The sequence below is a fragment of the Ochotona curzoniae genome, unplaced genomic scaffold (genome assembly GCF_017591425.1).
Source record: "Ochotona curzoniae isolate NIBS_2020 unplaced genomic scaffold, NIBS_Ocur_1.0 contig_4612, whole genome shotgun sequence".
Taxonomy (NCBI): domain Eukaryota; kingdom Metazoa; phylum Chordata; class Mammalia; order Lagomorpha; family Ochotonidae; genus Ochotona; species Ochotona curzoniae.
The window spans coordinates 5,241,266-5,266,639 of record NW_024466343.1 but is presented as its reverse complement, the minus strand read 5'-3'; the positions used below and the strand labels follow the sequence as shown (position 1 = coordinate 5,266,639).

General features: G+C 38.1%; 1 protein-coding gene across 1 annotated transcript in view; it reads left to right on the top strand.

Annotated features, from left to right (window-relative positions):
- Nucleotides 1–25,374, top strand: part of ERICH3 (glutamate rich 3) — a 115,934-nt gene that overhangs the window by 20,100 nt on the left and 70,460 nt on the right. The window contains exons 2-7 of the mRNA XM_040987248.1: nt 1,789–1,882; nt 4,656–4,781; nt 8,649–8,720; nt 10,115–10,243; nt 15,867–16,025; nt 19,472–19,690. Of these exons, the coding sequence (XP_040843182.1) occupies nt 1,789–1,882; nt 4,656–4,781; nt 8,649–8,720; nt 10,115–10,243; nt 15,867–16,025; nt 19,472–19,690 (799 nt within the window). The remainder of the gene's footprint in view (nt 1–1,788; nt 1,883–4,655; nt 4,782–8,648; nt 8,721–10,114; nt 10,244–15,866; nt 16,026–19,471; nt 19,691–25,374) is intronic.

Here is a 25,374-nt window from a genome sequence, read left to right as displayed (position 1 = left end):
TTTCTCAAACAGCTTTACTTTAGGTTTGTGTTTTGGCTTGACTGTGCTTTTTCACTGCCTCTTTCTCTCAGAACTCAGCCCCATCTCTATTTATCCATATATACTTGTATCCAACATTTGTGCGTATCTATTTATATGAATGCATATGTACATGCATACATAACTATATGTGTAGCGTTTTTCTGCAAAACACCAGAATAACTCATACAGCAAAGGTTAAAACTGGAAAAAATAGTTCCAACTTTGATTTATAGGCTCCGACTGATAAGTTGCAGGGGTATAAGCATGTAAGAAATAAACTAGTCTGTTCTTTTTTTGCCTTTAAGTAAAACTCTCAGAAAAAAAAATCAAAGATAAATCTAAGGAAGGAGGTTACAGGTTATGAGATTAAGAAAATTATCTAGGTACACTTCAAAAATGCTGAACTTAAAAGCTGAGTAATGACTTAAAACGGTAAGAATAAGTCCTAAACAAAATAACATCTTTGTGGCTGGCAATGTGTCTGGGCCTCCATCTGCACAACTGGCGTCTTACGTGGGCGCCAAAGCTTGCCATAGCTGTTCTGCTTCAGGTCCACCTCCTGCATGTGGCTTGGTAGGGCAGCAGATGGTGGCGTGAGTCCTTGGACCCCTGAACTGCATGAGAGACCCAGAGGAGCTCGTGGCTTCAGATCAGCCTGGTTTTGGCTGTGCCTGCCATTTGGGGAGTAAATCTGTTGGTTTTCTCTCTCTGTCTCTTCCTCTCTCTGCCTCTTCCTCTCTCTGTAACTCTGCCTTCAAATAGAAATAAAATAAGTCTTAAGAAATAATTGTGTCTTGGTTTGCTGGTTACATTACAGTTTGTCTGCCATATCACAAGCCTACATCCATGAATTCAAAAACCCACAATCAAAAGTAATTTTTTTAAAAAAATGTACATGTATTGGTCAGATTGACTTTTTTTTCTCATTGATATTATTTCCTAGATAATAGTGCAATATTTACTTAAAGAGCATTTACATTGTGTAAGGCCTCATAAACAATCTAGAGGTAACAAAGTTGGTGGTAGGATGTATGTAAGTTACATGGGACTACTACCCTGTTTTATGTCAGAGACTTGAGCACATCTTCAGGTTTCAAGATCCACTGGAGAAAAGAGAGGAGTCCCAAACCCAATACCCTATGAGCACCACACATAGGGATATAATGAATAATGCACTGTTCTGAGCCTCAAATCTGTGTTGTGAAATGTAACTCAGCATCCTACAGGAGTGGAATGGAAGGTATTTTTGCACACTCTTTGCGCTGCAGTGCATGCTTCCTCAAAGAGGAGGTGCCTGTGCATCAGGTGTTAGCAACTAACAGACAGACAAGGGCTGTTTCTTCCCAGTGGAAGGACTGGTTGATTTTTGATAGTATATGTTGAGGGAGAGCAGACATGCTTGAGTGTTCAGGATACAATGTATCAAGAGGCCAGAACCCTACTTTTCTATCAGGCCTTTTCTCAGAAATTTTTTCTGGCAAGTGGAGCTGGTGTCCCCTTCTGTGTTCCCATGACTGTTTGCATGTTTCTATTATTGGATTTTTCACACTCTATTTAATTGTCTGCAAGATAATGGAAATCAGGCTGTCTTCTAGCTCAAGTCTAGAAAACAGTTAACTGCTCATACATGTTTATGAAATATATCCATGAATGAGTGCCTGGATGAATGAATGATTAATCACAGTCTGGGGATAAAAACATCAAGAATCATCTTGGTTATCAAGCAATACTTCATAAAATCTTAATGGTTTCATTTTTCTGTTTCAGATTACTTGCGGCATACAACAGCCTTACTGATAAGCACCTGGCTGGGTATTTTAACAATACGAGGATAAGGCGGCATCTTTTAAGATCAGGGCTGGTAAGATTGGCTTTACTTACTTTCCATTTTCCTGTTTCATTAAGTGCAACAATTCCCTGCCTTTTCAGATTCCCCTTGTGAACTAATCAATGATATCTTTTTTGTGCATTAATTTTAGAAAAATTACTTCCATTCTAAAGGTCTGATTTAACTGATTGTGCTTCAAAAGGTGGGAAGAGATGTCATAATGAGTTCTAAAATTTATATTGAGAAAAAGTCCCTGTGATTTTTCAATCACTTATTGGGTTTGTTTGGGGGAGGCACAGTTGCGCAATTGGCTAATCTGCCTGTAAGTGCCTGAACCCGTATGCGGATCAGTTCATAACCCAGTTGCTCCATTTTCATGATCATGGTATCTCCCCTGCCAGATAAATATGAGTTGCTCATTTTCAATCCAGCTCCCTGCTTGTGGATTGGGAAAGCAGTGCAGAACAGCCGAGAGCTTTGGGACCTTGCACCCACAAGGGAGAACAGGAAGAGACTCCTGGCTCCTGACTCCTAGCTTCAGATCAGCTCAGCTCTAGTTGTTGCATCCATTTGGGGTACGGATCAGCAAACGGAAGATTTTTCTCTTTCTCTCTTCTCTCTTTGTAAATCTAACTTTCCAATACAAACAAAATTTTAAAAGAGTATAAAACATCTATCTGTTCATTTATTTATCACATAGTTATTGAGTACATTCTATGAGCCAGAAAATGTTAGAGAATGAAGACAGAGAAGATTTTATTGACTTTGGAAAAAATGTATTGTTTTTAATAATCATAGACATAATGTGTGGAAAACATGAAGAGTTCTATATCTCCTCTGAAGTTTATTTAAACTTTGGTTTCTTCTGATGGATTGTTGATACTTTGATGACTTTCACTGGCTTAATAACTCTCCCTTACACAATGTTTGGAATGTTGAAATTCTTAAAAACGACTTCGGTTTTCCATTGAAAGGGCTGTGGTTATAGAAAGCATTAGCTATTTACCTCTTTAATATACAGTGGGTTTCCTTAACAATTGTTGTTTTCCTGATGTTGAAAGAACATACACTGCACTTCTAATTGCTGTTTATGTGCTGGGCTCTCTAGCCACATAGATCTCAGAGCACTTGTTTTCCCTCTCCTGGGGCTTTGTTATCAGACAGATCTGGATGAAATCTGATTCCTCCACTTATAAGACTGAGAATACTGAGCAAATCACTTAACTTTTTCAGCCCCAGTTTCCTTCCCTGTAAAATGAAGTGCAAGATCCTGACGCGTAGCCCTCAGGATTGTTGTGGCTATCAGTGGTATGCAAAAATGATAGGACTTTATGTGTTTACGTATCATGTCATGCACTAGCTCTTACTTAACAGTGCCTATGTTTATGTAAGGAAGGAAGATACAGTGATACCTCTAGAGCAGTTGTTCAAATACAGTCCCTCATCCGCAGTGCTCAGTGTCACCTGGGAACTTGTTAAAGAATGCAAATCTGAGACCTTCCTGGGTCCTATCAATAAGGAACTTTGGGACAGGGACCATCAGTCTGTTTTTCAACAAGCAATCCAGTATTCTGTTGCAGGTTCAATTTTAAGAACCTTTGCCCTATAGGAGCTTCCAATCTAATTAGGAAGACCAGACATAGTCCCATAGGAGAAATCACACTGACACATGTTATCTACCATGTTGTTTCAATCAGGGTCTGCTAGCATTTCTCCCAACTTCTACCAGTGTGACTGGAGCTCCTATCAACAGCACATTCTGAAAGCTGCAGCTAGGTTGTTATTCCAACTATCCTTTTTACAATCAGTTCCTTTTACTCCATTGGAAAGTGCATTTTAAAAGAAATTATCATAGCTGAACACACATAAGATCCTAGTTAATCTCCACAACCCAATGGATGGCAACAAGTGTTAGAAACACTCTATTCAGAAAAATTGAGAAGTCAATTAAGAAACACATGCCCTGTGTTATAACTAAAAGGAAGAAAAGGGATTAAATAACTGGAAAATAAGACAGAAATCTAAAAAAAGATTCATCTACAGGAAGGAATCCTGCCCAGAGGAAGTATTCAAAGAAAAAAGAAAGAACACACACTTTTACCCCGGGGCTTGTAGTGATGCCAACTGAGACCATCATTAAATACTTATCTGTACAGTACTGCATACTTTGTAAAAATCTGAATCACAACTAATTAAAGTATATTCTAGGCTAGAGAGTGAGAGAAGAAAAGCATAGGGGATAAATCCCAGCCTATGCAGAATTGTATGACATGATTCTACATAAAAATATATTTTAAAAAAAGAAAGCAAAGCAGTGGGACAACAGAGTAACGAAACCAATTATTTAAAAAATAAATAAGTTAAACTGATAAGATCCTTAGTAGCTTCAATGTTTTACCCTTCAAGGCGTCCCCTTTGAGATCATCAGTGGTGTGATCCTGCCCCTGTTCACTTCAGCTACTCCCTTCTTCCCAGCATGAAAAGGACACCTGGGTTCCATCAGGGAAAATTGTTGCTCTAATGAAAACCTTGTTTTGAAACGTCAAGTGCACCACCTGTGTGTGTTCTCACAATGAAGGGCATATGAGACTGCCTTTCTCCTTTCTGCCTTATGAAATATTTATCAGAAGTGAAAGTTTATCAACCATCTTGATACACTCCGTTAGGTTGGGAGGATACTGCTGCTTTTTTCCCTCTGTCTGCTCACCCCACCCCTGCACCTCTCTCCTCATCACCCTTTTTATTTCTTGGTAACAAAACATTTTCTAGTTTGCATTTATGTATATGTTTTATTTACTCATGACAGATCACTAGAAGTGGAAGAATACTTTCTGAAAAAGAGTACAAACTGAATATCATGAAGCGAGAACACCAAAAATACATCCGGGAGTGCTTAGCCCAGGCTATTTTTCATAAGGTTCTTGATATGGAGGTATAAATATTTACTATTTTCTTTATAATTGGTATTTTCTAATTCAGTGATGAACAGTGCTTTTGGACTGAGAAACGGAGGGAATTCTTCATGCATTTTATTATAAAGACAATGGAAAGAAATAATCTGAGGATCGCTCTCTATTGCTCTAGGTAGCCAAGAGCCAGGAGGCTGAAATATGCTTTTCTCCTTTTCATTTGATAAAGAAAATATGGAGAGTATATATTTTGTGATACTCAATTTTCCAAATGTAGATTTTTGAAAATCCACAATGGCTACTCTGAAGCATAACAGCCCTCACCATCTGTACTTCAATTTCCATTTGCTAAAAAAAAAAAAATAGTGACATCTGTTTAAATATCAGTAATTCCATTGCCATGAATTATTTCAGATCTGTTATTCTTTTAAGGCTCTGAAACGCGGCCATATGTTAGGTTTCAAGGAATAGGCATTGAAACATCCGCTGTCCCTCCTACTCTAGGCCACATTGGTCAACACAGATTCGCAACCTAAGCATCAACTTTTTTTTTTTATCTGACATAGCATTTTTAGTGGGCTATCTGGGTAACTTGATAAATCATGTTAGCCTTGCTCTGTGAAGCTTATAGTTTCAAGCATCAACACCATTTTAATCTCTGTGAAAAAGGAAAAGCATATCACTTCTTGGCTTGGCCAAAAAGCAGTAAATCAGAAAAGTTGCCTTGTGAAACCATTGACCTGTGAGTACAATAAACATTTATGAACAGCTCTAGACCTACCAGTAAACCAAGAGTAAGTATAGTGCCACTGAAATTATGTATTGTGCTACATTTGATTCAGTTACTGCAGTTCTCCCTTAAGATACTTCTGATAGGGCCCAGCGTGATAGCATAGTGATTAAAGTCCTCGCCTTGAACGCACCTGGGATCCCATTTGGTCTCCTGTTCTAATCCCTGCTTCCCATCCAGCTCCCTGTTTGTGGCCTGGGGAAGCAGTCGAGGACAGTCCAAAATACTTGGGATCCTGCACTCATGTGGGAGACCTGGAGGAGCTCCTGGCTCCTTGCTTTGGATTGCCTCCAGCCATTGTGCTCACTTGGGGAGTGAATTATTCGACAGAAGATCTTCCTCTCTGTCTCTCCTCCTCTCTGTATATCTGCTTTTCCAATGAAAATGCATAATTTTTTTAAAAAAGATACTTCTAATATAATTTATGAATTTTGAATATTGTATCATGTGTATGAGTTATAGAGTACCAGCATTTATAGCTTCAGTCCTCTTGCTTACAAATGTTTTAGTCCGGATCCATAATTCTGATAGAAAGTAAATAGTGTAGCATAAAATTAATTTATACAAAGTTTCGATAGGTGTTGAGTTCAATATTAACCTTGCTCCTTGATGACTTTCCAAAATCTCATTTATATGATATACCATGTTGCATCAAAATTAGTAATTTTCCATTATTTGAGTGTTTGTGATTTCTTAAGGTATAACATGACTGTTAATATAATAGAATACATAATATAATTTTATATAATAGAAAACACACAAGTCTTAATATATAAATTAGGCATCCCTAACCCAAAAACGTGACAACCTTTGCAATATAAACATTTTTGAGTGTGATTATCCTTGAAGTTTCAGAGGTTGGAATATTTTAGATTTGGAGCCTTGATATTAGGGATGTTAAAGAAATAAAATCTATGCAAGTGTTCCAAAATCAAAAGCCTCTGAAATCTGAACCATTGTTATTCCTAAGTACAAGTGAACCCACACACTATATCTTACTATTCATATAGTATGAAAAAAAATACTTGTAAATTGTTACATTTGTCTCCCATTTAATTTATGCTGATCATATTTTCTGATACATTCATATGCTTAATCATGCAACAAACATTAATTTCATGCTTTTCACGTGCCAATATGATGGTAGGTGAATGTAAGAAACAAAAGATACAGTGAAAGATGCCTGAATGCTAGAAGACAGAAAACTTCCAGGGGAGGGACCCGTTTGTCTAGGAGAGTTGTAGGGCGTCAAACAGCTCCTGCTAATGGAACGGAACTGTGAAGACTAAATGAGAAGCAACAGGAAAACATGGTAAGGGCCTTCCAGAGAGTGAAGGCAGCAGACACATAAGGACATTGAGGATGGAAAGGGAAGAGCACCGAGGCCAGCCTGCACAGTGCGTGGTTGGAAGTGACTGTCCCATAGGTGGGGGCCTTGCTGTACCCTTAAATTCCCAACTAAGTGTGTAGAGTGTAGGTGATAGACGATGAAACATGTTTCAGCAGGGGAGTGAACTAAATGAGCAGAGCTCTTTCAGAAAGATGATGTAGCTAAAATTGCGGAAGATGGATTAATGAGCTGGAAAAGATGGGAGGTGGGAGGTCAATTAGAAAGCTATTGCCAGAGGGCATGGACTAACAGCAGTTGTGGTAACGCTTGGGAGATGCAGCTGTCTAAGGAGACACTGAAGACAGACATTTAAACTGACTGAACACGGGGGCTGAGGGAGAGGGAGGAGCCACAGGGGAGCCTGAGTTCTCCAACCGCCTACAGGTGCTGCATTTACTGAGGAATGGCAGGGATAACAATAGGGGCCGGTGGCAAAACCGTGTCCTATAGAAGGGTGTCCTGGACGCATGAGGCTCTTCCAGGCAGGATGGGTGAGCAAGACAAGCACTGGGGTAGCAGGAAATTAGGTTTGACCCAGAAGGCAAAGATGTTAGTGGCCTTGGTGAAAGTCGTTTCCAAAGTGGTAATGAGCAGGGACTGACTGCTGAGAGCTGGGAATAAGTGAAAAGATTGAAAATGGTTGATAGTGAATTTAATAAAGTTTGGTGATAAGTGGGTGAGAGATCAGGGAAAGAGGGAGAAAGGAAAGGGAAGTGTCAAGAAGAGGATTGATGATGCTCAGGTAGAGAATGATTGAGTCTGTAAGATCCCCAAGGCAGCAGGAGGACAGGCTCAGAAGCAAAGCAGAAATCATTTTCTCAAGGAGCCAATAAATAAAACACCCTCAAATATGACCAATGATTTAAAACCATATTATAAACAGGTCATTTTTATGTAAGACTTACTTTTAATTTACAAAATTATTACAAAACTGTTATTCCAGAAAAAAAATGGAAAATGAAAGAAGCACATTATAGGAAAACAAACCCTTATAATTTCTCATCTCAGATAACTGCTGTTAACATACTCTAATTTAAAAATTTTTAAATTCACTTTTACACATTAATAAAAGTATGCTGTGTCTTGTGAGGGACATGGCTTTATGAAAAAAACACAAAGGCTCCAGGCAGCTAATGTCAGGTTAGGGTTCCAATTACACCTCCCCTACTGGCTGGATGGTGAGGATGATCCCTGGCCTGGCTTCTTCGTGAGAGCGCCCAGCAATTAAAGTTGTTTAAGAGGAGATAATGGACACGAATCGTCTTCCTGCAAACCATGAATTCTCCATTAAAAGAAAATATTTATGACTCTGATTTCATTTATGACTGATTATCATAAGGATAGGCAGAGAAACCATTATCTTTGAAGTTTGTATTTCTTTTGTTGTTCTGTTTTGAAGAAAAAGCAAAAACATTTTCAAATAATATCATTGTACAGAAAACATTTCCAAGATTATTCATGTTTTCCTCTAGACTTTGAAGTTAAATTTGGTGATTAAAGGATATAAACACTTTTAACTGCCTAATGTATGTTTGAAATTGGTTTGCTGAAGACTTGTTCCAATTTATACTCGCACCTGCACACTTACACACAGGTGATTCTTCTCCATCTCAATGACGAGAGGTAATTGACAATATAGTTTGCTATTGAGGTTTTTTTCCTTAAAAATTCTTTGCTATAATTTATAGGGATTTTCTTCTTCATTCTTAGCGTCACCATCAGCTTGAAATAAAAAAGAAACTGGAGATCTTAGCTAGGAAAGAGCGAATTCCTGGATTTAAGGTAAGGAGCTACATAACTTTTACTTGTATTATCTTGGAAAAAAAATTGCACTATTAGATTCTCTGGAGCACTTTTTTTTTGAATAACACATAGCTGGGGTCAAATGATGGTTTCACCAAGCCTGAATTTTGATTATGGTGTTTACAGACAATGGTAACAAACAGGAGCCATTTATTGTTTAAATGTATTTTAAGAAACACAAATCTTTCAAACTTGAAATCAACCTTTTTATGTATGAAATTTTGTTAGTATTTTCCTCTAAAAGAGGCCAAATGACGTTTGTGCTGTATTAGAAAAATAAACGTAGATGGTGATGTTCCCACCGTGGTAGATAACTTTGATCAAGCATTGGCAGTGGCACATTTTCATGTGAATGTGACACTTGAAAATTACAAAGGGGGGAGATCCTTCCTAGCAAAGGAGAGTGTAATAAAATTTAGACATTCTGCACAAAGCATGTTCCAATTCCTTGTTTGCTTTCTACTTTTCTGTCTGGTATCTCAGTTTTGCAGTGAATTTATGAAACATATAAATTTGAACCAAGGATAAGACATTCTATTAGGCATGTTTGAAAGATGTCAGTTTACGTTGGCAATGTTCCTATGTTTCTTAAGCCCTTCAGACTCATGTGTTGCTAGTAATTTTTATAAATGTGGGGCTCAAGCCATGTTTCACAGGCGGATGAACACTTGTAAAGCTTCTCTAGCATAACTTGCCATAACAGACGGTGTTTCTCCCTTCTTGCCTGCTAGACTCAAGACTATTCTGACATAGCCAAAAGTTAATCCTGTTACTAGCATGTTCAAAAATGAGAAGATTGGTCAGATTTTCAAGAACAGAAGAGTGGGCACATAAAGATTTGTGTTAATTCAACTTGGTGAATGTTGTGCTACATGAAGCACTGTATTATAGATTCTGTAATTTATCTACTGAAATGTTGATAGTGAAAAAAGTCACTGAAAATCAAGAATTACTATTTCAGTCTAAAACACTAGAAGCTGTTGTGGCTGTGACCAGCTTGCCAGACACACAAAACCTGGTCATGTTATGGCATTGGCAGAATTTGGAGGTAATGCTGAAGGCTCTTTTTTCGCTTACAGGGTTTTTATTTGTGAGGATTTTCACTGTTTGGCTGCGATGGACAACAGATATGGTTTAGAGCCCCTCATTTAGTATGCAAATTTTTTGCTTAATGTCATTTATTTTTAAAGATAGAAAAGTGCTGCTCTGCAGTATTTTTTCTGATTCCAGTATTAGGACTATTACACAGTCAAGAAAGATTGCTAATCTCTGTAGTAATTTGCATCAAGAAGCTAAATAACCTGCTTCTGTCCATCCCATGTCAGGAGCTAACCTAACCTGTATCTATTCACTGAATCCTTTTTTTATTTCAGGGAGAGCACACAAGCTGGTCTGTTGAAAACAACATGACAATCCTGTCTCCTCACCCCCCATTGGGCCCAAAGACTAATGGTGGCCATAGCATTCTGGTTGATGAAAGACATTCTAGTCCATTGGCACTGGTGAGTCATGGTAAACACTCTGTCTTGCAGAATCCCAGTTACTTAATTTACGTTTTCTGATTAATCTCAGAAAGAATGCTCTCTGGGCACATGTCCACACAATCCTGTGGGTCCTACTGATTGCAAAGATAGACTAATACTTGTTCAACTCTGTTTCTCTTGAATGCTCACCTCCAATCTCTATTACCCCTGCCAAATCCATTTTGCCTGCTACCAATCAGCTATTTTTATTGAAGTACAGAGTACTTAACTGTGTTATTTTCTTACCCAAATACTTTACCTGTCTTCACATTACTTGTTAAACAAAAGGCAGAGTCTTCTACCTGACGGTTAAGATCTTAGATTATATGGCCAATTTAGCTAGATTGGTATGTCCCCCATGATTACCCCATTAACACCTTATAATCTAGCAAAATTGAACTACAAGATGGCCCATGCATGATTTATATTTTTCTAACTCTGGATTTTGTTCTTGAGGCTCTTGCCTTATTTGTGCAAATTCACTGGTACCATAAAGTCTGTTTAGTCAGATACAAGCATTTGAACCCCTTATGTCAAAAGTGTGTACATGTACTCTAAGATAAAAACAAAGATACAGAAATTCTGTTTGAAGAATTACATGTTTGTTTGTTCCATTTATATCCTAGAGGTAGTTTTGCATGAAGACAGGTGAAATATCTTGAAACAATATACATTCAGGGAAAGTTTTGCTAAGATTTGCAGGAGGTCAGTAGTTTCAAATGGAACTGGATTGCTTGGTAAATCTTCTTGTTTTGTGTGACTTACTCTATTTCTTTGTTACCATTAGCACCTTTTTTGAGTTGCACAATATTTGTAGAGAAATCACAATGTGTTCAGGGTGTTGAAGCAGGATCATTGCAGATGTTAAGCTTTGACATTTTTTCACAAGGTAAATCTGTTTTGACATTTCCTGATGAGCAGCACAAGTGCTGGAAGACAACTGTCTTCCTTTTGTTGGTACCCTATTCCCAGGTTTGATTGGAATGTGTATGTATATAAAGGATTCTTTTATTGGATGGTAAACGCACTAGATTCTCAAAAGCTTGACTGGGGTGAAACAAAGGAAACAATCAAGGGCTGTTTTTCAGTCTTCCCACCTGTTTCAGAGAGGAAAACCCTTCCAAGGCTTTCTTTTCAATTTTCCAGCTGAACACTCTCAATAAATAGTTTATGATACATCCAGGCGATCTTAATGCAGCAGGAGTGAGAAAGTAATTTAAAAATTACAGGAAACACTGACACTAGCAGTTTAAAAGTCTTCTTTTCTTTGGTAAGCTGGAATTCTTCCCTTGATTACCCCATCGTGCCTTTGCAACTGAGTGGATACCTACTGTTCACCTTGGAATCGTAGTAGTTCCCATTTTACACAAGTTCAAGTTTGATTTCTTTGTTTTCCTAATGTGGATACAGAACTTTCGGAGCTGCCTTATGATTTAGAAGTGCCAAGCAGATGAGGATGATAATCCTTTGGGGATTTCCCCACTGGTTTGTTTCTTTTTCATTCTCTTGAATGAACAAGGAAAGTACCAGGGCCTTGTTAGTGTCATTGGTTCTAATTGCATTTAGACTTTGAAAATAGCATAGAAGCTTTGAGCTGCAACACTCCCATTTAAACTGTGGAAAGTCATTTCAAGTAATTCTGCACATGCTTGGAAAATTCACCCCAAGAGATCTGCTAAGAATTAGAAATGCTCAGCTAAGCTGAGTAATCACCAGGTAGTCAATTTCAATTCACATTTGGGTATATTTTGAGAATGCTAAGCTACAGTGCCATATTTATTCTCAGAAAATATATTGCGACTGACTTAAAATGTAGCAAGTTTAAGGTAGTTGCTAATGTGAACTACAGTAGTTTGTAGCTCACAGCTGTTAGTTAATGATGCAGATTTGTTTTGAGAGATAAATGTAATCAGTTAAACATTTGCCACATTCATCTAACTGAATGATATCTGTAGGCAAATGGAGGGAGATAAATTTTAGGGCATAATGGCTGATAGATCATGTTCTAGTTCTGTCACCTGCTTTGTTGAATTCCTATGAAATATTCTTCATGTTTTTGTTTTCAGCGAACTGTCTGATAGGACAGTCTCTTAAGGCACATTTATTTTATAGAGGTCAAGTGAATTCTTTTTATTTCCTTTGTTCAGGAACCTCCAACTTAATTTCCCTTTCTGGGCTTTAATACTTCCTACCTCTTGGCCCTTATAACTCTTAGTTTCCCTTTCTTTCAATCCAATGTTGCTCCTGTCAACCCACTTGGTTCCTTTTATTGCTCCAGATATAGGTTTGTGTTAAGAGGACCAAAACAAGGTGTTGTGGCTCAGGGAGCTAAGCTGCCACCTGAATTGCTGGAATCCCATATCAGAGTAAAAGTTTTGATCTGGATACTATATTTTTGCTTCAACTCTCTTCTAATTCACTTGGGAAAGCAACAGATGATGCACTAAATAGTTGGGTCCTGGCAACTCCATGGGGTTCCTGGGTGAAGTTCCAGGCTCCTGCTTTGGCCTCGCCCAGCCCAGGCCCTTGTGGCTATTTGAGGATTTAATCAGTGGGTGAAAGTGCCTTCTCTTCTTTTCTCCCTACCTCCCCTCCTCTCCTCTTCCCCTTTTCCCTCCTTTCCTCTCCTCTTTTTTTCCTCTCTCTCCCCCCTTTCCTCTCCTCTCTTCTTCCTCTCTCTCCCTCTGACCCTGCCTTTCAAATAAATTTTAAAAATTAAGATAACATTGATAAAAGAGATGGATGCCACTTGGGATGCCATTATTCCATGTCAGAATGCCTAGCTTTGAGCCCCAGCTCAATTCACCATTCCAGCTTGCTGAAAATGTGAAACCTTGGAGGGAACAGGTGTTGGTAGCTCAAGTGCTTTAGTCCCTGCCACCAACTTATGTGTGAGACCCAAACTGAATTTCCATGTTCAATTGTCCTAAGTACAACTGTTACGTACAATGTCTTAAGTAAACTGTAAAAAGTGTGTTTATAAAATGTTTGTGGAAAATGAAATCAAGTGGAATATCGATTTTCCATAAACTCTTTGAAATTCCTAGTACATGAGTGTCTCTTAGCCTGCTGTCCTTACTCAAGAGAGTCACTAAAAGCTCAAATCCTTTTTATGCTGCTGACATACCAAATGTAGAGTGTTGCCTTCACCCACATGAGTCTAGATGGCAGACCTATGTGGATCTTTCTGCCAAAGGGAAAGATTAGAAAGGATCTAACATTATGATCTGAAAGTTTTGTATATCACATTTGCTTGTATTTTATTCACCAAAACTAAAGTCATTCAGATCTTTTCATGGTTATAATGGATGTTTAAAAAATATAACATTTATTTCTGGGCCCGGCGCCGTGGCGCAAGTGGTTAAGGTCCTCGCCTAGCACGCCCGGGATCCCATATGGGCGCCGGTTCTAATGGCTGGTTCTAATCCTGGCAGCCCCGCTTCCCTTCCAGCTCCCTGCCTGTGGCCTGGGAAAGCAGTCGAGGACGGCCCAAAGCTTTGGGAACCTGCACCCGCGTGGGAGACCCGGAAGAGGCTCCTGGCTTCGGATTGGCATAGTATGGCCCTTTGCGCTCACTTGGGGAGTGAATGATTGGACGGAAGATCTTCCTCTCTGTCTCTCCTCTCTGTCTATCCGCCTTTCCAATCAAAAAATAATCAAAATAAATCTTAAAAAAAATATAACATTTACTTCTGATACGTGTGTTACCAGATACAAATTTTTTTTATTAGTGAAGAAATAAAAGCAGGTATCACAAAATATTACCTCTACTATTCTTTCTATGGCTTGACCGACAACCAGTTCTCTTCTTTTTTGAATATTCAGACTTATCATTTTTCTCTGCTTATCAATTTCTTCTTTTGTTTAACCAGTTGAATATAACCTAACTGCTTCTGTGAAACTTTAATTTTATTAGTCTCACTGGGCTAACAAAATATTTTGAGATATTTGGTTATGTCTTCTGTTCACAGATATTTTGTTGTCACTGCTTGGCAACTGTCTTGGGTTGCCGATGTTAAAAATTACTGTTTTGCTTTAGCAAAAGGCCTATCCAATGGAAGAAATTCAATAAATGCTGATGCAGCAGAAGCAGTAATATAGCAATATATGCCTTGCTTCTCAAGATGGTACCAAGATTGATTTTTGGAAGTAAAAGCTGCTTCAACATCATTTTTTAAAAGCGTATTTACACCTCTTTTTTTCATTGTTTGTTCTTTATGATTCAAGGGAGTCAAAAGTATTGAGCTTTAATCACGAGAACTTTACATACCATCTTTGTACTATCCTCTTATCCAAACAAGCATGTCCTATTGTTGACCAATTGTCCACTATCTTTGTAATAAGGAAACCAGACCAAAAATCTCCTTTTTTCTCCTGCTTTTGACGGATTGCAAAGCTTTGCACTAAACATACATGTTCTATCCATGCCCAGAAATGTGCTTCTAATTCTCCATACTGACACTTTTGGTATTTGTTGCAGCACTTTCATGACTGGAAAATGCCCCAGTTAGGGGCTCAGCAGGAAGCAGATGGCTCACACAAAAAGGATAATTAGGAAGCATTAAAAAAAAAAAACTGTTTACAAAAAAAAATGCACTCAGGGTTAAGGAAAAACCAAGGAGTGATGTTAAGCCTGCTGAGGTAGGCACAGTGGGAAGTCACAGCCTCCAGAGACATACAGGAAGAGAAATGGATATCAGAAGGAGTAGATAGTACCTGGAGCTAGGAGAGGACTTTCCACCAGGAGCTGTGGACCTTCGTAGAGGGTCCCAGCTGTCCCATTATGAGCTGCAGGGAGGGGTCCAGGAGAATAAACACCCTGATCTCAGTCTCCTGTCCTGTCTCCTGTCATGCCTCTCACTGGAGGAATCCAGCTGCACTTCAGAGGTTAGTTGGTGTGGTTCTCAACAAATGACTTCCTGATGTCCCAGCAAGCCAGAGAAGGTGAACAGTAGACCTAGAGGAGCAACTGGAAAACATCCCTTTTTCATACGGTGTTTGCCACAGTTGCCGGTTGCAATTTTTCATCTTTGTTTTCTTACTATTTCAAGAAAATGATTGAATAAATGACAAGGAATTACAGTTAGAAATCCATCTTTCCTCATGTTTGAATTATATTGTTTGGTTTTACTTCCGCACCAATTTTAATCTTGAGTCTTGAAAGCTTCAGAGTAGAGTTTTTATTGAAAACATTGAAGCAGAAGTGAGTCCATTCCAATAATATCCATTCAGACTTTTAAAACAGGAATATTATTCAATTTAACATTTAATTGAGCAAAGCCAATCTATGCACAGCATAAATTAGATATTGTCTGTGAATTTATGGTATGAATAACCATACAGGAATGTAATAGAGGACATCTCTTTTGTCTACAATGTTCCATAATTGTGGCATTTAGTTATGTAGAGGACTTCAACACCATATGTTTTAACAAATACTTTGGGTCATAAGGGTATGTATAATGGAAGGACATAATTAAAGTTTAATCTGTTCAGTAAAAAGGCACCATTAATTACTCTAGGCAATTTGTTAGGTTATTAATTGGTTCTGGAAACATGTCAAGGTACTAATTTAAATGAAATTTTCCCCCTAATTGTCTAGACAGCCCCTCGACCATATACGGCTCCAGGAAATATGCAGCCTCCAATTCGATTGCAGCTTCTTGCCAGTAATCCAGCTGTAGGAACTGTTCCAAAGATAACTTCAGGGTCCAGACCAAAAACCTCGGTGCTGGAAAGTGAAGCTCCATTTCCTGTTGGGGTAAATGTCATTTTATTAATGAAATATATTTAAATTCTTGATTAAACGTTGGGTTACCATAGTCATTAATATGAGGTATTCGTTAACCCATATTGTGAAGTATATGCAGGGCATTTATTGAGCAGTTACTATGTACTTTTGATTAATTACATGATACTCTAATTAAAGGCCTTCAGTTTCTATGTTATTGAACAAAAAGAGTATGGATAGATTTTTGAAAGTGCATGTGGAGTTCTAATTAATCTGAAAGACTAACTGAAAAACAAAAAGAAAAGACTTCATAGTCAGATATGACTTTCATCAGAAAAGACCCTTGTTGACTCCTTCCAAATTTTCAATTCATGAACCCTAGAAAATGAAATTTTCCAAGAGTAGTTCTGCATTTGCATGCCGACTTACTTTCCCATCAGTGTATGAAATTGCTTTGAGTTTGACTTTTAGAAGGTTGAATATGGAAGGAAGTGAATGTCCATCTTTGAAGATGCTGAGTTAATCACACCCAGGAGCTTGAATCTGCTTCTCTTTCAAGGTTATGTCTAAGATAATTTTCATTTATTTTAACACAGCACATGCGGGTGGTATGGTAACCATGAAATATGAGTTACTTAAATAGGGAAGGATAATTAAACATTCCTAGATAGGGAGGATATTGTTTATATTTCTGACATAAAAGAGCAGCATTTGCCAGTATCAGAGTGAAACTGTGCTGTATGGTTGTCATATTAAAGTGAATGGATTACATTTTGCGTCTTATTAGGAAATATGAAATATCTTAGATATTTTATAGCATCCACTGGCCACTAAAAATTATTCAAATAAGCCATTGAGTTTTATAGAGAAAGTATAATTATAGCTAAAAATACTGTTTTTATCCATTAATATATTTTTCAGCTTGTGCAGCACTATTTACTAACCTTTACTTCAATAATTTAACAGTAGCTTCCAAGGCAGTAGTAGAATTAATCCAAAGGTGATGGTGTTCTGTCTAGGCTTACAGCTTAGCAGGAACTCATTGACTCATAAAGCAATTAGTTTGGCACTTTGTAGGATCAGATCTCTATCCTGTGGCAAAGATTTCCTATGTCAGCCAATGTACAGAAATGGTCAAGTCCTGAGAGATTGTTGGGTTGAAGTAAACCAATTTATAGTAACTTCATTTGTACTTCAATAGTCAAGCCAAAAGAGCAACAGAGTCATAATTAGTGGCCACTAAGTCACCAATGAATGACAGTCAAAGGAGTAGTGTGTTCTTCCTTGTAGGCAGACCTACATGGGAAGTGAAACCATAGTGAGAAGGTTGCTTAGTGAGTGTGGAATCAGAATGAGTGATATGGAATGTTATTCATGTCATGCCAAGGTGGCCTAATGCATTCATTGCATTATAGGAGTAGGTTTGTTTGGGCAAAGGTTACCAAAAACTCTCAAAGGCTTTGGCTGAAAATTGCTATCCTCCAAGGAGAGTATTGTAGTTAGAACTGGAAATACTCAAGTCCATGGGTAGTATTTCCTCTTCCCAAGTTCATCCTCAGATGAGTTCTTCACATACTTACCAAGGTGATTGTATTTTTTTTCTCAGCTCCCCATACTTACCAATTCCACCTTTGATCAATATGTTGTCTTATCAGGTGTGTGATCACTATCAGTAAGGTAATATTCACATTCTATTGACTGGGAAGCAGGTTTTTTCGTTTTGCAGGGGGATTTCCAAATCCTCACAGCCTTATGGATAGTTTTACTTATTAAATCTATATAAGACCTTTTCTTTTCCTGGTTCTAAATTTTTGGTGTGTGAGTTGTTGAGGGATAGCTACTTATTGGTTCATGAATGTTGACAAGGTTAAGATAATTTTCATACTGGTTTTGATTAGCTGTACTTCATTTCATTCAGTGAGTATTGAGCACTTGCTATCATTAGGTGTTGATATAGACATTTATGGTATATCAGTTATCAAAGCAGACAAAATAACAAAGAGGAAGCATACAATTATTGTCATTGACATTGATTATGCAAATACAATATAATCAGAGGTTCCATAAAAGAATACTAATTCATGGGACTGGTACATTGGTTCAATAGCTAATCTCACCTTGCAAGTGCTGGCATCCCACTGGGGTGCCTGTTCACGTCCCAGCTGCTTTGTTTCATTTCCAGCTCCCTCCTTGTATCTTGGGAAAGCAGTAGAGGATGACCCAAAACCTTGGGACCTTGTACCCACATGGGAGATCCAGAAAAACTTGTGGCTTTGGATCGGCTAAACTCTGGCCATTGTGGGAGTGAACCACCAGACAGAAGATGTTTTTCCATGTTTCTTCTTCTCTCCAAAAATCTTATCTGCCCTTCCAACAAAAAATATTTTTTCAAATACTACTAGTTCATGATTGAGTTAGTGAATGATCACTCAATAAATTCTCATTGTCTTTAAGAGCTAAAGAATTGTGTATGGATAGTATTTAAAATGCCACAGATATAAACCAGCTGAATTTTGCTATGCAGCAGAAGTGATATTCCTTGAATTAAGCAAAAGAAATGGGGTAAAAAAAACATGATTTGGGGATGCAACTGAGTAAAATAATGAATTGATGGAAGATGAGTACCTTCAAAGTCTTGTTTGTCTAATACCAGTAGTAGAAGTATAAATTCTTAGTATACCTAGTTGTGAAGGAAATAGAGGACTATCACAATTTCAAATGAAGACACTCTAGCATATAAGAATATTCTCATATATAAGGAGATTTAGCAAAGTTGTATACTGTCATCTTTGTAATAATGAACAATTGAATGACACCTAAGTATTTCACGCAGTATTGTCTAAAATGTTATTCAGTGACATAACAAAGTACATTTAAAAATGCTGATTCATTCAGATCAGAGATGGTCTCCCAAAGAAACTGTCAAATTTATCTGGACAATAAGACGCCAGACTTTCTGTAAGGTCCATGCTTGCAATGAAGAAATCATGACTGGATATGAACTGTACTACTGCAATATGTGGAGGAATCCAACATGGGGGGGAGGGCATAAGGAAGGGTTGGGGGACTCCCAGAGCCTAAAAAACTGTCATAAAACAAAATTTAAAAAATAATAATACTAAAAAAATGCTGATTCAAAACAATAATTTGCAAATTTCTTTATTTTGTTACTAAAATGCATTGGATTTCTGTAGTGCATTGTTAAGGAAAGAATGCTGAAAGTACTACCATAAAAATGTCATTCCTATTTTGTTAAACTCTGCTGTATAGATTTATAAACTTACAAATATTTAGTGTGCTATGGAATGACTATAAAGTTCCCCCTTGTGCTTTTATTTTTTTTAAACAGTTTTGAGTTTCTTGATGTCATATGTGTTTGCCTGCAATTTCAGTCATTCAAGCTGTCTTTAATTTTGGGTTACTCTCGGTCACCACTTTTGTTTCATTGGTTCTTATGTCATGATATGTAATTACAGGGCAAGAAGGCCATGATGAAGTTCAAGAACTCCACAGACAGTTCACAGAGAATGAATCCATATCAACTTCCGAACATTAGCAATTACTTGATGCCTATTCCTCCTCCACCTCCTCCCCTAAATGGAAAAATCAGAAAGGAAAATAGATCTGAATCCTGGAGAAGGAGAAGGTTTCGCCCAACCACTGCTCCAAATGGCTTGGAACCTCTCTTCACAAGGGTGATTATGGAGTTGCATGTTCTTATCGTAGTTTCACAGATTAAGTGGTCCTGTTAGATTTCCAGATTTTCCAAAAAAGATTTTATGAAAATTTCATGCAAATTGCCTTACATAAAGAAATGGAATAATGTTATAAATATAATTATAAGCTTAAATTAATCTGAAACCAAATATTTTAGTAAACAGATTTAGCACAATTGATAATAAAGGATCCAGCAAATCTTGTGGGGGAACTGTACCTATTTCTGAATCACTGTGTCCTCTCAATTTGCTCGTACAATCATATGTTGTCTGAAGTATCTTAACATTTAATTTATGAGAATTCAGAAACTTAATTATACCTAACATATTCAATCTACCTTGATAATTTTTAATGATTTATAGCAAACACGTAAAGTTTTCTTTCCGTGTTCTCTGCAAATAATACCATTTGTTGCACTCTATCTTGAAAATGCTGATGAAGAAATTATGTGAAATCTTCAAAACTATTCTGAAAAAATGTGCATTGTGGAAAAGGTACATCATGGATTTCTATTTTATTTTTTTGGCATCAAAGTAACATTATCTTTTAATTGCATTTTCTACATAGTTTTTGAAGTGCCCTGCTATTCCTAAAGCCACAAGAATCTACATTTATATAGACTAGTAAGAAATCAGTGGATACATTAATTTCCCCTATGTAAACAGACAAAGAGCCAGTAGTGATTTTATGCTACTTTTGCGGTTATTAGCTGCACAAAGTCAGCATTTCACTGGCTAGGCATCAGGCAGTGAAGTTCCCTTGTGTACGGACTCGGACAGCTGTTTCTACAAAGCCAAACCTCACTCTGCAATGGCCCCTCACATCATGTCCATAGCTCACTGCCAGCAGCTGCCCTCACCTCTAACCTTCTCCAAAGAGTGAGACTCCCCTCCTCCAGCTTGCTCACATTTCCTCCTTTCATCTCTATTTTTACCAGCTCTCCCTCTGTCACTGCCTCTGATGGAGCAATTTCTCTCTATTCCCCGAGGCTCTGCCCTCTGACCTTCATCTTGGACTCTCAGCTTGCCCGTAGTATGGATGTGGTACTGTCAGTCATTCTCCTCCCTAATTTGGATGTCCTCTAATATTCATCTCCTCTTCTCAAAGTGATCTTCTTTAGAGTAACCTGATGCTTTACTCACTGGTTGTAACCAGAGACTTTGTTTTTCCCTTTGTTTCACTGCACCACTATCCAAATGTAGCTTAGCCTGTAGACTGTACAATAACAAAGATTCATTTTGTGATCTCATAATCGTCTATTTTGGTCAACTGGACTCCTGAACCTGGACAGGATGAACAGTTCAGTCCACAGGAGTCTGGCCACGTTTCTTCATGAGTATCAGAACCATGCACCTCTGTTAAGGATTTGCCCCTGAGTGGCACACATTGCTTACATGCTTATACTTAAAATTCCATTGTTGAAGCAAAACCATGGCCAAGCTTGTCAGCCACAGAGTGGGGGAAATCACCTTTGTAAAGTCAAAGCAGTGAATATTTGGAGCAGTACTGGACTACATACCCACTACCATTTAAACTCTGTGTGCTGACATTTTCTTCCTTCCTTCCTTCCTTCCTTTTTTTCTTTCTTTCTTTCTTCCTTCCTTCCTTCCTTCCTTCCTTCCTTCCTTCCTTCCTTCCTTTTTTTCTTTCTTTCTTTCTTCCTTCCTTCCTTCCTTTCTTTTTCTTTCTTTCTTTTCTTTCTTTTCTTTCTTTCTTTCTTTCTTTCTTTCTTTCTTTCTTTCTTCTTTTTTTGGACACATGCTTTCTTGAAATCACCTGCTTAAATAATGACAATGACTTTCTCATCATCCATAAACACTTAACTGGCAGCATTTCATTTCTTGAAACTAAAATAAATTATTGGGATAAGTGTACTTGGTCATACTTTAAAAAATTCAATATCTCATAAACAAAGAATGCATGAAATATAAAGATATACCTTAAAATTGTAGTCAGACATATTCTCATGTATTTACCACTTATGACTAAAGGAATCATTTGCTGTTAGATTAGATACATGTCCTTGTTTCTGATTCCGTCTTGTTCCTTACTTCTTCAAGCAACCACTTTACTGCTTTCTGTTGTTGCCATGATTTTCTTAAAAGTTGTTTCATTTACATGCATAAAGTTCCAGAAGTACTCATCAGTACAAATATAGCAGTATAATGAAAGGATAATATTTGCAGGAGAAAGTAAGTTGAAAAGAATCTTCGGGTCAGTATCTGGTCTTGTGTCCATGACAATGTTTTGATTTATTGATAACCTCTCCATGGGGATGTCAGAGGTGAAACCCTGAGCACATCCTGGGAAAAAATGGAGATCACTGGAATCACAGTTTGTGGAGAGGTCCTGGTGTGAGACAGGCTCTAGATGTCAAGAGGGAAGATGGTTAAGGGTATGGATGGGTGTGGAAGGGAGAGCAGCAACTGCTTCATCTTCTGACATGTTAAGTGGAGCACAAATAAGCATCCAAACCAGGTTATTCAGAGTTCCGCACTCAAATGAACAACATGTAGAGTTAGCAGCCATTCTGACCATGGCAGACAACTTCATGTCGTTTTCAATTTCTATTCAATATCATCTCCCCACATTTTTTCAGAGATTTGCTGGATGGTTGATGGATACTTCTATAGCCTTAGCACCTGAAATATGGAGTAAAATTGGCTCTGAAGAGAGTCGTGCATATTTCCAAGTTACACAAGTCAATGCTGGATTTATTTTAGATACAGAAAATTCATTTAAGGAGAAATGATGCTCATGACGAATTTACACAGTAAAGTCACTTTTTAAAGATTTATTTATTTTCTTGTGGGGGGTAGGGCAAGATGTACAGAGCAAAGGACAGATTGAAAATTGAAAGATCCTCTCTCCAGTAGTTCATTTGGCTGCAGTGGCTGGAGCCGAGCCAATCCAAAGCCCGTAACCAGGAGCTTCTTCCAGATCTCTCACATGGGTATAGGATCCCAAGGCTATGGGCCATCATCCACTGCTTTCCCAGGCTACAAACAGGGAGCTGGAAGGGAAGTGGAACAGCAAGCACATGAATGGGATGCTGGCACTTGCAGGTGGAGGATTAGCCAATTGGGTTATTGTACCGGCCCCTGATCTTTTGTTTTCTGACTACTACCTACCAAAGCATCCTTCAAATGTTCTTGAAACAAAGGAACAAGGCAGGTGCTTATTGCATTGGTCATAACACTATTGCATGAATAGCTCGAATTGCCTACATTCCATACTGAGTGCCTGTGTTTGCATTCCCACTCTGTTCCTGATGTCTGCTACATTTTAATGTATACCAAGGAAGGCAGCAGGTAATGGCTCATATATCTGCTTAGTTGCCACCCATGTCAAAGACCTTCTGTCCAACCCTAGTTGTTGCAGACATTTTGGGAGTGAACCTGTGGATAGGAGATGCTGCTGAATTTCTCTGCCTGTCAGATAACATGAGCAATTAAATAAATCTTTTTTAAATCAGAAAGAGGTGAATGTCCAGCACAGTGATTAAGGCATCATTTGGTACAGCTATATCTCAGATCAGAGTGCCTGGGTATGAACCCTGACCCCATTCTCCAGTTTTGCTTCCACATTCCTTGCCACCCATGTGGAAGAGCAGGATGGAGCTCCTGCCTTTTGGCTTAAGTCAGACTCAGCCCTAGTTGCTGCAGACATTTTGTAAAGGAACAGCAGATAATAGCTCTCTCTGATTTTCAAACAAATAATAAAAATAAAAACAATTAAAAAATTGAAGGTCAAAATCAATGAAATATGGCCTACTGGTAGCTATCACCTGTTCTCTGCAAGCATGAAGAGCAGCATGTTCTGTAGCTTCTGTGACTCATGCTTGTGGAGAGTGGTCAGGGGAACCAGATGCCAAAGGGTGGTAGGACTCATAAACCAGGAAGTTGCCTCTGTCTTGTTGCTTTTAGTGTTGAAGTCTGCTCAGTGCCACTGACTGTATTGGAACAAGCTGCAAATCAGCTTGTATTTGGCCCTGAGATTTTTGCCTTCAACAATCTGCAGATGTTAATATTCCCACTTGAATTGAGAGAACCTGACTTTGTTGTTCACTACTCCATTCAGAAGCGTGCAGGAACTATATGGTTCATAAACACTGCCACCCCACCCCACCCCATGTGCCCATATTCGTTTATTTATTTGAAAGGCAGAAGGAAGGACAGCAAAATACTAACAGACACAGGGATCTCCTGTCTGTTCTCTTTCCATGTGACTGCAAGTTAGGCCTAAGCATGGAACCAGAAACTGAATCTGAGGCTTTCTGTTGGGAAGGGTCCAGGTCTTTGATATCACCTGCTGTTGAAGGAGGCAGAGCCATGACTGTCAAAGGATACAGGCCTGCCAGGTAGCATTTTAACTGCTAAACCTGATGCCTAGCTAATGAACATCCTTTAAATTGTGAAAATATGGACTCACTTTCAAACATGAACCTACCTAATGGTTATGCTCATTGATTAGAACACTTGAAGTGAGACTTGTCGTTTCCTAAAATTTATTTTCTTTGGTTGGTGGGGGAGACACAGAGTGGGCAAAGAACTCTCTGGGCTTCCCAGCAGTTTGAGTCTCTGCCCACAGTCAGTTGAAGCTGCATCCTGGCTCCAGATGAGTCCTGTGATTACAAGTGCCTGACTGATAGGGTGGATAGCTCTTCAAATGCAGCGTGGTTAATACATCAGTCAGCTTCTGCATGCAACTGCCTTGTTTCTCCTCAAGCACAATTTCTCTAGTCATTCGGTCTCAAAATCTTAAATTCTTTTTCTTTTCATCAAAACTCCAGTTAATTGCTAAGACTTCAGATCAAAATTGAGCAATGGAAATATAATGCAAGCCAGAAATTCAATTTAAAATTTTCTGATATGAAAAAAGGCACAGAGAAATATGCAAACTAATTTTAGTAATATATATTCTGATTAAATATATCCACATGTTATCATTTGAACATATAATGAACAAGAAAATTTCAATGAAGTGTTGCATATATTTCACTGTGGTTTTGAAATGCAGTGTTTTGCATATATAGAACATATCAGTGAAACCAGCCAACTTTCAGTAATTCAACTGCTAGCTAGGGCAAATGTTTACTACCCTAGCTAACACAACTCTTTAATTCACCTTGACAATGGTTCATGTATGTATTAGTGTTTTTTATTTTCATTGCAAGATTCCTAGATCAGGTACATGTAGCTAACTCTTAACAGGACTATGCAGTAATCTAACCACTTCGATTCTGTCTCTGAAACTGCAAGTATTATGTTCAGCTTTTATTGCTTATGACACCAATTACATATCAGGTGCTGAGGTTACAAATTTGATTTAAGACTAAACTAACTGTTTTTAGAAAGATTTTAGCTTATCAAGGGAGACAGAAGCATGTAGAATTAACTGCAGTAAATTTTCATTAGTAATTTCATTGTGATAGAAATTAAGTCCCAAGGGGAATACAAATGCAGAAAATATACCAGTTTTGTCTACCAACTTTGAATAATGCCTTGAAGAGAAGGTAGCCTTTGAAATGTGCCCTAAAAATGGGTAGGAAGTCAGCATGTAGGAGTGGAGAGTGAAAGACAGAAGAATCCAGCTCAGAGTTAACAGATTGCACACACTGGTGCTAAACTGTACATGGCCCTCACCTGCATAAAACCGAGAC